The 13,994-nt window shown below is 43.8% G+C and overlaps 1 protein-coding gene across 4 annotated transcripts in view; it reads right to left on the reverse strand.

The window, feature by feature from the left end:
• Positions 1-2,157: 2,157 nt before the first annotated feature.
• MTIF2 (mitochondrial translational initiation factor 2) overlaps positions 2,158-13,994 on the reverse strand; it is a 68,315-nt gene continuing 56,478 nt past the window's right edge. For all 4 annotated transcript variants that reach the window (XM_029593455.1, XM_029593454.1, XM_029593453.1 and 1 more), the window contains 5 exons: positions 7,814-8,066; positions 6,031-6,171; positions 4,889-5,053; positions 4,340-4,480; positions 2,158-3,638 (listed from right to left, as the gene is read on the reverse strand). In XM_029593455.1, coding sequence (XP_029449315.1) covers positions 3,469-3,638; positions 4,340-4,480; positions 4,889-5,053; positions 6,031-6,171; positions 7,814-8,066 — 870 coding nt within the window. In that variant the 3' untranslated portion in view covers positions 2,158-3,468. The remainder of the gene's footprint in view (positions 3,639-4,339; positions 4,481-4,888; positions 5,054-6,030; positions 6,172-7,813; positions 8,067-13,994) is intronic.

Below are 13,994 nucleotides of genomic sequence, written 5' to 3' on the forward strand. Positions count from 1 at the left end.
TTAAAAACAAATGGAAAGCTATCCAACCTTTCAAAACGCTTAATGTAAAAGAGAAAATGGGGGAAAAAAACACTTGCCTGAGAGAGTGAGTTACTGTTAGGCAATTCTAGGAGCTATGTCACTAATATTGAAAAGAATACAACAGACTTCAGTGCATCATGGCAGCTGGCAATTGTTCCCTGTAGGTACCTAGATCAGACCAGGCTCCTGGGTTTTGCCTCCCTGCCAGCAGATGGAGACAGAGTTTCACTGACAGCGTACATAACTCAGGGTGCCATCTGCAGTCCCTCCAGTATTTGTCTCCAGCAGGTGGTAAATGGTGCAAAACCTGCAGCTGGGAGACTATTCTGGATTTATGAGCCTTTCTCCCAGGGGTTTTTTGGGTCCTAGTGGGTCTTTCCTTGTCTGGTCAAGGTGGAGAAGCTGGGGGTTGGTGACCCTTTTGTACGCTTGCTCCTTTCTTCTGTGAAGTGTAAATCTGGTGGGCCAGATCCCTCCTCTTATGAGACTGCTGAGGCAGCTACAGGCTCAGGGTGGCTCTTTCATTTAGTCGGTCCCTCTTTTTTTAATTTGGCTGATCTTTTTTTCTGCTAGCAGCTCTGTGTTCCATTCTAGGGACTAGGTACTATAAGTTGTTGGTAAAGCTTTGGACAAAAGGTCTGGATCTTTTCTGATCAGCCATGTGGCCTGCGCTCCTGGAATCTGAACTTCTGCACCAAAGGAAAGTATTGGGTTCTATGTATCTATTTGTTCTAAGATTTTTATTTATTTTTTTAAAAGGAACTAAACAGCGGAATCTGTGCAGCAGTGAGGTTCCAGGGGGGAAGCTACGTAGCAACGCGGGGAGCTCAGCAGTAGGGTTTTTCAGCGACCTAGATTGGAGTGTGATTTATATAGCTACTTATGCAAGTATGACCAAGGCCTATACAAGCACGTATTTGCGTATGTACTTGTGTGCATATGATTGTGACCTAGTCTTGAGCATGTATTTGCATGTGTCCTGGAGGGGTGTGCGTGTACACCCACATGGCATTGGTGTGCACATAGGAGGCTGCCTAGAGCCAAAGTTCAGGCGAGCGAGGCACCAGCGATGAACAGGTCCAAGTGTTTTGCTGGCTGGGAGGTTTGCCGTCTGATAGTAATTCAGTCCTCACTCTCTCGCCATTTGTGGTCTGTGCTGTTTTGATGCTCCAAAGTGATTTGACTATTACGGCTTTTGCCCATGTTGAGACATCCCCTCAGCTTGTAGAGTGGGAGGTGAGGCAATAGTCTCCCTTGTTCCCAAGGGCAGAAGCTTCCCTAAGAGAGGTTAGAAAGAGCTGGTATAGATCCATCCTTCTCCTCCTGCATGAAATATTTCCATGGCCTGCAGACCTTTCCTTCAGGAGGCTCAACCCAAGGTCTGGACTGATCCGTGGTACTACAGGAACGAAAATTAGTAGGTAAGAACCAATTTTCCTGTCCAGTATCTCCCCCTCCCGTGTGGGTTCCATTACCAGTTGACAGAACAGTTCTCCTTGCAGAGAATCCAGGATCTCCCTGGTCTAGAAGATACAGCAGCTGGGATATTCCAATCAACATCTGCCAGATTAAAATCCCCTAGCAGCAGCAGCACCTCCCCTTTCACAGCAATCTTGTGAATATCCTTCAATAAATCTCTATCCATCTTCTCTGTGATGGATGTCTGTATATTACACCAATTTAAATAGATGTTCCATTCCCTCTTTCCACATTAACCCACAATGCCTCCTCCTTACCTCATAAGCCCAACAATTCTGTTGCTTTAATATTGGTCTTTATATATAATGCCAAACCTCCTCCCTTCCTTCCTACCCTGTCCTTTCTGAATAATTATAGCCCAGTATAATTAAATTCCATACATGGTTTTCTATGACAGATACTATATCTAAATCAGCTTCTTCCATGACTGCCTCTAGGGCGACCCGTATGACATAGTGAGGGCAAAGGTAGCGCCGGCGCCATTTTGAAGATTGGCAATACGGCCCACATGCAGGAGGTTGCTCCTGGACCCCCACTGGACTTTTGGCAAGTCTTGTGGGGGTCAGGAGTCCCCCGTCCCCCCCCCAAGCTGGCCAAAAGTCCCTGGGGGTCCAGCGGGGGTCCGGGAGCGATCTCCAGCAGGCGTGATGTCGGGAGCCAGGAAACAAAATGGCGCCGGCGCTACCTTCGCCCTGTCACATAAGGGCAAAGGGCCACTGGCCCCATTTCTCAACGCAGTTGTGGCTAGAGAGAATGTTGGCGAGAATTATTTGAGACCAAGCCTTTTGTCTTGGTCTCATAATATTATCAAGCAATAACAAATTATTCCAAACAGAGGTTTAAAAATCTAGAGGTGTTCCAATGAAAGGAGACCAATAACCATATTGAAGTAAAAGATCTACTTTATGGTGTTGCTTGGGTGAATGAGGGACAGAGCGAGGTAAGAGGCAGTATAGGTTTGAGGGTGAACTCAAGATTGCACAATGGTGGATATTTATAGTGTGAACTAAATTGAGCGGTCCAAAACATTTGTATTAGATGTAGGTAGATTTTATGTAAGGAATTAAATTTATATGATGTAATATTCTCAATAAAACAAATGATTTTTAATTGAATAGTGTACTTTTTTGAAGTAATCCAATAGGAAGCAATAGTGCTTTTCCTTCCCAAACATTTTTGTGTTGGGTGTTTTTTGTATGTTTGTTATACGGTTAAGCACATATAATATACCATAGGTTGCCTTAGTTTTTGAATTTTATATATACACATACACACATACATACATACACACATATAAAAACAAAACAAAACCCTTCACATGTTTGAATTATGAAAATTTCATTGCCCTCACTCTGTCAATTCTGTGTTGAAAAAGGGAATTCCCCCTGCCTCATGCTTGCTGTTTCCTATGCTCAAGTGGGGTGGATCCCTCAGCTCCACTTTCAGACTTTTGTGTGCCTGGTGCTCAGATCCCCAGACCCAGACTGCCTCTCTTCTTGTGGACTGGGGAGGGAATCCAGTCTCTCTCTGGCTTGGAATGAGATCCCTCGGCCCTGTGCTCACAGCCTTCTCTTCTCCTGTGGTCTGGGGAGGGAATTCCCTGTTTCTACACTTCCTTTTTGTTCTCTTGCGGCCCCACCAGGTCACACAAGATCCTGAAGGCATAGTGTGGTGACCATTTTTATAGAAGCCACTGTAACAGCTGCCGCATAGACCTTTTTTAGATTGTGCATCAATTTTTTTCTTAAAAGCACTGTTTTCCGGAAAACTCTAGCTTTTATACGCTCCCAAGCCACCTCAATGATGTGAGAAGGGCAAGGAGGAAGTACCCCAAGTAAATATCCACTCTGAATTCCTTCTTAATAAACAAATATTTAAAAATTATAGACATACAATGTACAGTAAACGTCATCAGCTAAAGCAGGATTTTGTTCAGTCCACAGCATTACAAGCAGAAAGCATCCTTTGTTAAAATCCAGGATCCCAGGTTATTTCCTGTGCAATTTCTCTCTCTTCATAGCAAATTATTTCATCTCCAACCTTAAACTCTAGATTTTTATCTAAAGTGAGACCACATTCCACTCCTGTTTTCACTGTCTGGACATCATCTTTATGGTGCTTCAGAGACGTCAGAGATCCTGAAGAGGAAAGAAGCATTCTCCTGGTGAAAATGGAGCAAAACTATAAACATACTGATCATTTTTAACCTACACTTCTCTCGTGTCACTGGAAGAGATTTGTTTTGAGAGTCAGTATGCTACCCTTCATCCTATGCACATAACTTATTTTAATTAATGCAGATGTGTCTTCCAGAGACATACTGTAAAAGCTACTTTGTATTTTGTCACCCTCTAGTGCTTGTCTTTCTTTCCTCTGATATTTTTTTTTCACATGCTCAATCATGCTAGGCTCTAGGGATGTGCTACTTTTTCCTTTGTTTCTCTGCAGCATGTCTCCAACATTCCCAGACCACTCTTCACATCCTAGTTCTTTAGCCAAGTGACACTGACTAAAGAACTAGGAAGGAGAGGGATGGCTATAAACTGTGAAAACCTGGTGGTTATATTTAAATAGATCCAAAAAAATTATTTCAAAAGTAAATTTTTTTTTTTTAAACTAATTCTGGTAGTTAACCTGTTGCCAGGATTACTGAGCCAGAGAGTTACAGGCTCACTGTATGTTACACTCAGATCTGAGTGAAGCCATGCACTGTTCCCTTTTAATTTTCAGCTCGCACTATGTGACCAAACAGCGTATGAAAATCCCGACAAAGATTCCCCAAAGGTGAATCGATTAGGAACTGCTGGTAATCAGGTGCTTTAGTTGTAGTCCTACGTACCCATCCAAATAATGTCTCCTTGATGGCATAATTTAAACTTCAACTTTTTGTCTAAATGCCCCTTTTGTACCCTGCAGCCAGCCACTGGAACCTTCTTTTTTCCTACGGACACATCGAAGGTAGCCAGTACCACGGCCTCTCCTACAGAAAAGAAAGTGCAGTCATATAAAGAGTAACAAGGGCAGGTATGACTTTTAATACATAGCAGTTCATTTTCAAAACTAAAAGAAGAGCATCCTTGTGAATTATTCTATTAAAATCTGAAAAATTCAAAACTAATCAAATGCAAGGTGACCATGCAGGAATAAACAGCACTGATGTCTGGCGGTAAAAGCACGCGATAATCAAGGGCACTCACTCAGTGTAAAAAGCTGGGGAAACTACGCATGCCCTGCTACATTTAGCCAGCGGCAGCAGTGGATCAGGGTGGCATAAGCCTCAGCTCCAGACTTACAGAGGTACATAGCAAGCCATTGAGATCTCCCCCCTGATCGCCTTTCAGCTTTGGCAAGGAAGTCATTTTGAAATATCAACAAATGCCCTGCTCACCAATTATATTTTCTTCCACAACTGGGGGGAGCTTGCTGCTAAGTCCACCCTTCAGGTCTTCAATGAGTCGGTAGATGACATTGTACAGCTTGACTTCGATGCCTTTCTTTGCAGCCAGTTGCTGAATAGCTTTGTTTGCATTCACATTGAAGCCATAGACAGTACCTAGTGAAGAAAATCCAACTTGTTAGCGAAACAGCAGCTAAAGGCTCTGGATCCTGCACAGCCAAAGCACTGGCAGACCCCACAGTGCTGCCTTACAGTAAATGCCACTTCTCTTCATGCTAAGGGTCAGTATGGTGGAAACATTCTCTCTGTGTCTTTTAAACAAATATCTTAAAATAAGAGACTCATTATTAAGAGCATGTAAAATAAAAGTAACTCTGCAGGTCATGTTACGGCAGCACTTTAACCCAGCTGACCTTAAAGTAATGTAAGCTGAAATGCTGCCGCGGAAGAGTAATCCTCCTATCACTTAGCACAATACAGCTTGTCTGGATAGAAAAATTCTAAAACATTTTCTAGCAAGTGATATCCTACAAGCAATCCTGCTTCTACAGCTGGCAGCAGAGATATTTCCTTGGCAACACGACTCATCGAGTTTGTCCAGTTGTTCTGTCCAACGGGGCTTTCTGTCATCATTTACACCATTTATTTATTTTATATTCCGCTTTTCGGCACTTCAAAGCGCATTACATTCTGGTACTAAGTATTTCTCTGTCCTCAGAGGGCTCACAATCTAAGTTTGTACCTGAGGCAACGAAAGTAAAGTGAGGTGCCCAAGGTCACAAGGACTGGCGGTGGGATCTGAATCCTGGTTTCCCTCATTCGTAGCCCACTGCTCTAATACTAGGTTAGAATACCCCTGAAAGTGCAGTAGAATCAATGTTACTACGTGTTGAAGAGTGGCTTATTTATAAATGGTCAGTTTTGTAGGAAACCCTTAAACTAGTGTTTTTTTTCTTATTTAATAAATACTTATGCCGAGACCTCAGAGGATGGCTCTAGCATGAGGAATTTTACCACCTGGTCATGGAATCTCTTCTACTCAATCCAACGCTTCACTTTTAGGTGGTATTCTACGAAATAAGAAAGTTAGAACACATCAATTTTATCATCCCGTCTCTTGATTTCTGCTTTACCTTTGAATGTCTCCGCAAGGCTAACATCATTCTCACAAATATCTCCTACTCCAAAGTGGACCAAGTCCAGTTCACACTGATCATTTGCATCGTAAGTGTCAATAACGCTTAGAATGGCCTCTACTGAACCGTCCACATCACCTGGAACAACCAAAAGGCACAGGAGTAACTGAGCATGCCAAAACCATATTCACCTCAATGTACAGGTTCTGTCAGGACATTTCGATTCTACAATAATATTAAAGGAAAAAATATTTTTTGGCACTAACTTAAAAATCTTTTGGCATTTTCCAATTTACCCCACACTAATGTGCTTGCTCTCTTTGTAGCTATAATGAACCTTGTGGAACGACTAGTGAGCAGGTGTCATGTACCAGCATGATGTACAGTAGCAGTGGCTAAGAGCTGGGTAAGGCAGAGGGTGAAGGGACAGAATATTGTCAGTCTGAGGTCCTAATTAGCCCCTCTAATTCTCTAGAGGCAGTCAAAAAAGCAAACAGAATGCTTGGAATTATTAGAAAAGTAATGGAGAATAAAACACAGACTATCAGAATATCCCTGAATTACTCCACGGTGAGACCACATCTACAGAACTGTGCACAATTCTGGTTGCCACATCTCATTCAAGATATAGTGGAACTGGAAAAAGTTCAGAGAAAAGTGACCAAAATGATAAAGGTTCCCCTACAAGGAAAGGCTAAAGAGATAAATCAGGCTAAATGATAAATCAGTAGAGTTAACTGATAAAGCTAGAAACCTAGGAGTAATTATAGACATGGAACTGAGCCTTAAGCAACACATATCAATAAAAGTGAGAGAAGGCTACGCTAAACTAATGGTTCTTAGAAGACTAAAACCCTTATTAAATCAGGATCACTTTCGTACAGTACTACAAGCATTAATATTTGCTAGCACAGACTACTGTAACACATTTTTCCTAGGATTACCATATATTACTATCAGACCACTGCAAATATTACAGAACTCAGCTGCCAGAATACTTACTGGTAAAGGCAGAAGAGATCATATCACCCAAACACTTGCAGATTTACACTGGCTCCCAACAGAACAAAGAGTGCAATTCAAAACACTATGCACAGTTCATAAACTAATAAATAACGAAAATGCCGACTGGCTTAACACCGCACTATGACTACATGTCCCTCAAAGAAATCTCAGATCGGCCAACAAAGCTCTGCTAACCATACCCTCAGTCAAAACAGCAAAGTTGACCCAAGTTAGAGAAAGAGCACTATCTTTTGCAGGACCAATATTATGGAACACATTACCACTGGAACTAAGACTCATGAAAGAATTAAAACTCTTCAAAAAAGGCTTAAAAACATGGCTCTTCAAGAAAGCATTTCACAAGGAGGTAGCCGAATAACAACACACACATACAGCTGAAAGTCACCTATAAAAAGCAGAATTGCTCATTTTTATTATTTTTCTCATAATTAAGTATGAAATTAGAAAGACAGTATAAACACATGATTATCTTAACAATCATAATGGTAATCTCAACCCATTCCCCATGTAGAGTATATTATTGAACTATGTAACTGTACAACACTGGCACCCTATGGATAAGTTACAAACCAAACCATACCTGTTTGTGCCTAATTGTAAACCGTTGTGATGGTGATCTACTAAACGATGGTATAGAAAAGCTTTAAATAAATACATAAATTAAGGGTCTTTAGCTTGGAGAAGAGACAGCTGAAAGATGTGACGGAGGTAGACTTTGGGAGAAAAACGTGGCATTAAAAAAAGAGAAGGGCACCTTTAATAATGATGGGGAAGATCAGGGAGTCACTCTCCATTCTCTCTTTGGATCTGGTGGCCATCAGCTGCTTGTTGGCTTTGTACTGTGCATGTTTCCTCTGTCTCCAGGTCAGACCTTCTAAGCCTTCCAACCCCTTCTTGTAGCTCTCTCTATGTTCCTTCTGCTTGGCTTCAATAACTTCCACGTCCTGTTCTACTTTCTTCTGCTCCTCTATATATTTGCGCCATTCAACCACTTCCCGTGCCCTTTGCTACAAGAGGAAAGAAATGCCTGTTACTCATTCGCACAGTCCAGGCTCACAGCAGCAGCAGCACCCCTCCTCTGATCAAAAGCTGCTTGGAACATAAAATGTTAAATGTTACTATTTCACGAGAAAAACAAACAAGCAAGCAAAATACTTCATAAATCACTGAAGAGATCTCAACGGACAATTTTTCGCTCCTACATCAAATGAGGCCAAGAGATGGTGTGGAAACAGTCAGACCTTTTTAAAATGGTGACACCTCGTGGCCAGACCTAGGGTCTATGTTAATGGATTCCAGAGGGCACCATGGTTTGTGGCCTCTGGTACAGGACTATTGTGGCAATGGGTAGGCAGAGATGGGCAAGGGGAGTATAAAAATGGGGGACCCCCCCCATCCCCTCTCCCAAGTAGCTGCAAATAAAGGTTTATGAGATTGTAGTTCAATAGAAGTCAGTTTCGATTGACTTGGAAACCTAAAGCAACAGAAGGAAACAGCTGGGCCAAAAAAAAAAATTATTTTGCCCTGGGACACAGCTTATAAATGGGCATTTGAAAATTGCTATGACAGTATGTTACATTTACATGCATAACTCTTTTGAAAATTACTTCCTATATGCTTCCACTATCTGTGTTGGTAGATTATTCCAGGCATCTACCACCCTTCCATTAAAATAGTATTTTCTCATTTTTCCTCTGACCTTCCTCTCTTTATATTCATATCATGAATCCTCATCTTAGAAATTCCTTCTCTATGGAAAATATCCCCTTCCTGTGATTTATTGAAGCTTCAAGAATATGAGAGTTTACTATATCCCCCCTCCCTTTGCCTTCTTTCCTCCAGTGAGTACATTTGAGTGTCTCAAGCCTCGCTTTGTAGGGTTTCTGTTGCAGGTCTTGTATCAATTTTAGTAGCTCTTCTCTGAACTACTTCTATCTTCTCAATGACCTTATGAAGGTATGGCCTCTAAACCCGAATACCATCATGATCTCTGTACAAGGGCAATATTTATTACCTCTTTTTCCTGCTGCTAATACTTCTACATATAAAACGGAGCGCACTATTAGATTTCTCTGTTGCTTTATTACATTGTCTGGCACCGTTCAGGTCATCTGAGATGATTATTCCTGGATATTTTGCCAGTTCTTGTGCTTCAAATTGATTAGTGGCTAATGGATTTTTGCACCTTAAATATACAATTTTGCAATGAAGCACAGTTTTCAAATCTTTGACCATTCTTCCAGTTTTTCAAGTACCCTTTCATTAATTTTTCACCCTTTCCGAAAAGCATCTATGTGGGACTGAATGATGATTTCCTTTTTTTTTTTTGCAATTTGTTTTTTTATTCGACAGTCATACAGTGTATACAACAAATAGAGACTATATAACATTACAATAATTGTAACTTCAATCACTTGACTGACATTAACAGAATGTATTCAATATGATGAATTAAATAAAATATAATATTATTTTGCAAATAAAATGCGGATTTATCGAACAGTGATTTCCATAGGCCTGGAGACAAACTAATCTGATTCCAGCCTCTCTTAAAACAGTATGACTTTATTACAGATTCGTACTGCTTCCCTCAGTACTCATGGTACAGCTTCATCTCAGTGTTTGGACAGTGTAACATTACAGGAGCTGCCTTCCTCCTGAAGATCTGGGCCTGGTCTGGTTATCCCTACCTGGATCCCAGCTCTTAGTCCCCAGTCTCTGGTTAAGCCCTCTGAGTCCCACCTGGGACTCAGAGATCCTACACATAGGGCATACTCTCCTTAGTGGATTTAAGATGGATCCTTCGTGGATTTAAGATGGATTTAAGATGGATTTAAGATGGATCCTTAGTGGATTTAAGATTGCCCTTCCGAAGGAAGTGGTGAAGACCAGAACTGTGAAGGACTTCAAAGGGGCGTGGGATAAACACTGTGGATCCATAAAATCAAGAGGCCGTCAAGAAAGAGTGGGTGGCTCGCCAGAATGACGGCTACTGCCTGGAGATAATACCCTTATTCAATAAACATACACATGGTTACTGTGACTCCAACATCGCTTTAAGCTACAACAGCAAGAGGAAATGTGGAAAAAAGGATTCGCACTCACAAAGTGGGGAGTAGCTGGCTTGTTACGGCGGTTACTACCCCAAACCAAATAAGCCTGATACTTCACTTTCAATGCATATCCAGCATAGCTCTCTGCTTCAACGGCAGGGGAGAAGAAAAACTGATACTTCACGCATATCCAGCATAGCTCTCTGCTTCAAAGGCAGGGGAGAAGAAAAACTGATACTTCACGCATATCCAGCATAGCTCTCTGCTTCAACGGCAGGGGAGAAGAAAAACTGATACTTCACGCATATCCAGCATAGCTCTCTGCTTCAACGGCAGGGGAGAAGAAAAAAGGATTCGCACTCACAAAGCGGGGAGTAGCTGGCTTGTTACGGCGGTTACTACCCCAAACCAAATAAGCCTGATACTTCACTTTCAATGCATATCCTGCTTCAACGGCAGGGGAGAAGAAAAACTGATACTTCACGCATATCCAGCATAGCTCTCTGCTTCAATGGCAGGGGAGAAGAAAAACTGATACTACACGCATATCCAGCATAGCTCCCTGCTTCAACGGCAGGGGAGAAGAAAACAACCAATAAGGGCTGAATAACACAGTCTGGGTAAAACAAATAAGCATGGGTGTAGCTTGCTTATTGCGGCGGTTACTTCCCCTACTACCCATAACTAATCAAGATTGATATTTCACTTGGTTGCAGCTCCATCACTGCTCTCTACATTAATGATGGGGGTGGAAGGGAAATAGAACCAAAGAGCTAAGAGAAACAGATAAGTATGAGAAAAAAAAATGTGAAGCTTGCTGGGCAGACTGGATGGGCTGTTTGGTCTTCTTCTGCCTTCATTTCTATGTTTCTATGATCAGGTGTCTAGCTTGGTCCTATACAGGTAAATAGGGGAACATTAGGGGCATTGCCTCACATACCCCGCCCCTCGGCTTGAAATCATCGGCCCAAGCGTCCCTACTCCCTCCTGGATCCCATTCAGGAGAGTCCATGACATTCCATTCCCCTTCCTCTAACTTCCCACCAGCAACGCTTCAAAACGGGGACCTATTGACAAGCTCACTCCCATCTCTTAAGGTTACCCTTGATAGTGTCACGACCATCACCCAGTGTGCTGTTCACATAGTGCACATCCCCAGTCCTTTAACTAAGTCCTTTGTGGGCTCCGAGTTCGAATTTCACCCCAATGGAACTTTATGGGCTGACTATGGAACCACCAGTTCTGATTCCTCTATAACCAGCTGCATCTGCTTCTTGGCATCTGGTATCTTTGATGCGGAGCCCCTCCTTGGCTCCTCCATATCCTCAATTGCTGGAATCTCCACAGCGCCATCCTTTAGGCTCTCCGTGGACTTTTCCTCCAGCTTCTCTGCAGATTCTCCCTTTGGGCTTTCCACAGTTTCCAGGTCTGCATATTCTGGCCACTCGCCCATGAAAGTTGCTGGCTCCTCTGTAGCCTCACTCGCTGGGGTCTCCGCAACGCCACCCTCTGGACTCTCCATGGCATTTCTCACTTGCCTTTCTGTGCCTCTCTCTCTGGGCTTCTCACTGGAGTTGTTTCGGACTCCTGGCTGTGTTGGACACCATATAGGGTCTTTCTCGGGACCTCTTGTAGTGCCAATTTACTTCTCAATGCTGCCCCATCCTGAGCAATCTGTGTCACCCTCCCCTGGGCTCTCTGTAACCCCTCTTTTCAGTGTTCTTCATCGCCCCCTTCTCAGGGTTATCATGGGAGCAGTCTCTGGACGCCTGGTAGTGTTTGGGCATTCTACAGATCTTCCTCAGGACCACCTGTAGCATCATCCTCCCTGTCCAATTAGTGTTGCAGCCCGCTGGCCACTCACTCTGTAATGCTCTCCCTCCCGGGCATTCTGTGTCGCCATTTCTTGACAAGACTACAAGGCTCCACTCCAAACAGAGGTTAACCACGGCCCAGTGTGCTTCCTGGTTCCGTTTTTGCTCAGCCCAGGCCCGCTGACTCCTTGCAATCTATTTCCCTCCTGGAGATTCTTGATCAATGCTTGTCAGCTTCTTTCAGTCATGCTCTCAGACTGCTGCATTCTCGTGCTGCAGTTCCCTAGCTGCTACACTCCAAGTTTTCTCGTGGCTGCACACCTTCCGTGTAGAGTGGCTTGCTTGCTGGCAGAGGGCCCTGCCCTGTTTCCATTCACTGTACTCACAGCCCACTCTGACAGCTTTTCCTGGGCCACATCCGGTTCAGCACAGCTCTGCTGCACCAGTGCTCCTTCCTCTTTTCAAGGCAAAAAAAAAAAAGTAAAAAAAAAAAAAAAGACTACATAAACAGCAATAACTAAATCACTTTTAATCCCTGTCTAATCCGGCCAGGCTAGCTTCTGAGTCACACCTTTTCACAAGCTACCATGCTCTGTGCACCCCTGCACTTTATTTTAGAGCCACAGAGTCCCCTGTGTTCTGTACTACCTTTAGAACCACAGGTCCTCTTCACACTTCTCGGTACTCCAAACAGACACTTTCTTGGATGCTGGGTTTTTCTCTGTACTCCAAACAGACACTTTCTTGGAGGCTGTTTTTTTCCTTTCTGTGCAAAGCTCTAGAAAAATCCCATGCATAACATATGTGGGACTGAGCGGTAATTCCCACAGATCTGGAGACAAACTAGTCTGATTCCAGCCTCTCTTAAAACAATATAACTTTATTACAGATTCACACATGCACAACAATAGACTGTGTTCCCTTCAGAACAATGTACTCTCTTTTACTTATAGTTCAGTACTGCTTCCCTCACTACTCACGGTTCAGCTTCGTCTCAGCTCAGTATTTGGACAGTGTTACATTAAAGGAGCTGCCTTCCTCCTGGAGGCCTGCAACATTGTCTTGGTGGGCTGCACTGTCTGCACCCTGAAGGGATTTAATTGGCTGGCTCCCTGTCCTCTAAATCTGACTTCCAGGAAGGTAGAATCCTTTCTCCGTCTAGGGGGCACAGAGCGAAGGGAGCGCTTATCCCGTAAGACTGGCTCCCGATCCGGGAGCTTCACCGTTTTAGATGCCTGGACAACCAAAGGGCCCGAAGAGCTACCCCCTGATTGCCTCCGAGCTGCCTGCCTGGCTTTACAAGCCTTTTGCAGCAACAAAATAAACTCTGAAGAAAATGATGAGTCTGAGGCCCCATCAGAGCCCTCCTCATCATGGTCTGTCACTCCAGTTAAGGGCCCGCCCCCCGCGGGCAACTTCCCCTTCTCCGTAGCTCTTGCGGCTGCCCGAAATGTTTCCAAGATGGCTTCCATTCCCGCGCTTAGCGGGAACGGGTCTAGAGAGGGATGCCGCGGCCCACTACGTTTCTCCGACTCTCGGCCTGGTGCGATAATGCTACCCCCAGGGGCTGCAGACGAGACCTCCCCCCCAGGGAGGCATGCAGAACACAGTTCGTCTCTAGAAACGCATGAGCGCGTGTCTACACAAGGACGACAGGCCGCTCCACGCGGCATCGGTGGTCCCAACCCAGTGGTTAAGCAAGGAAAGAAAAAAAAAAAAGAGGTAAGGGAGCTGAAAACCACATTGCTCTGCAGAAAAAAAACGGGTTATCCGCTTACCAGCACTGCCTTTAATCTGAATCCTCGATCCTCCTGCTTACCGGATTTTTTTTTTTTTTTTTCACAGGTTCTGAGCCGCCCGGTGTGAGTGAGCCAGACTCCCCAGTATCACCCCTGCGCTGGGACCAGGAGCTAAGGAAGGGTCCTCGACCACAAAAAACTCTGCAGCCTCAGATACCAGGGGGGATGGTCCCCTCAGGACCTACCAACCCCGTGGGAGGTGAGTACAGCCAAAGCTCTTCTGCTTTCCTTTAAAAAAAAAAAAAATAGAAGAATAGCTGCCTAATCCC

The sequence above is a fragment of the Rhinatrema bivittatum genome, chromosome 3, assembly GCF_901001135.1.
Source record: "Rhinatrema bivittatum chromosome 3, aRhiBiv1.1, whole genome shotgun sequence".
In the NCBI taxonomy this organism is placed as follows: domain Eukaryota; kingdom Metazoa; phylum Chordata; class Amphibia; order Gymnophiona; family Rhinatrematidae; genus Rhinatrema; species Rhinatrema bivittatum.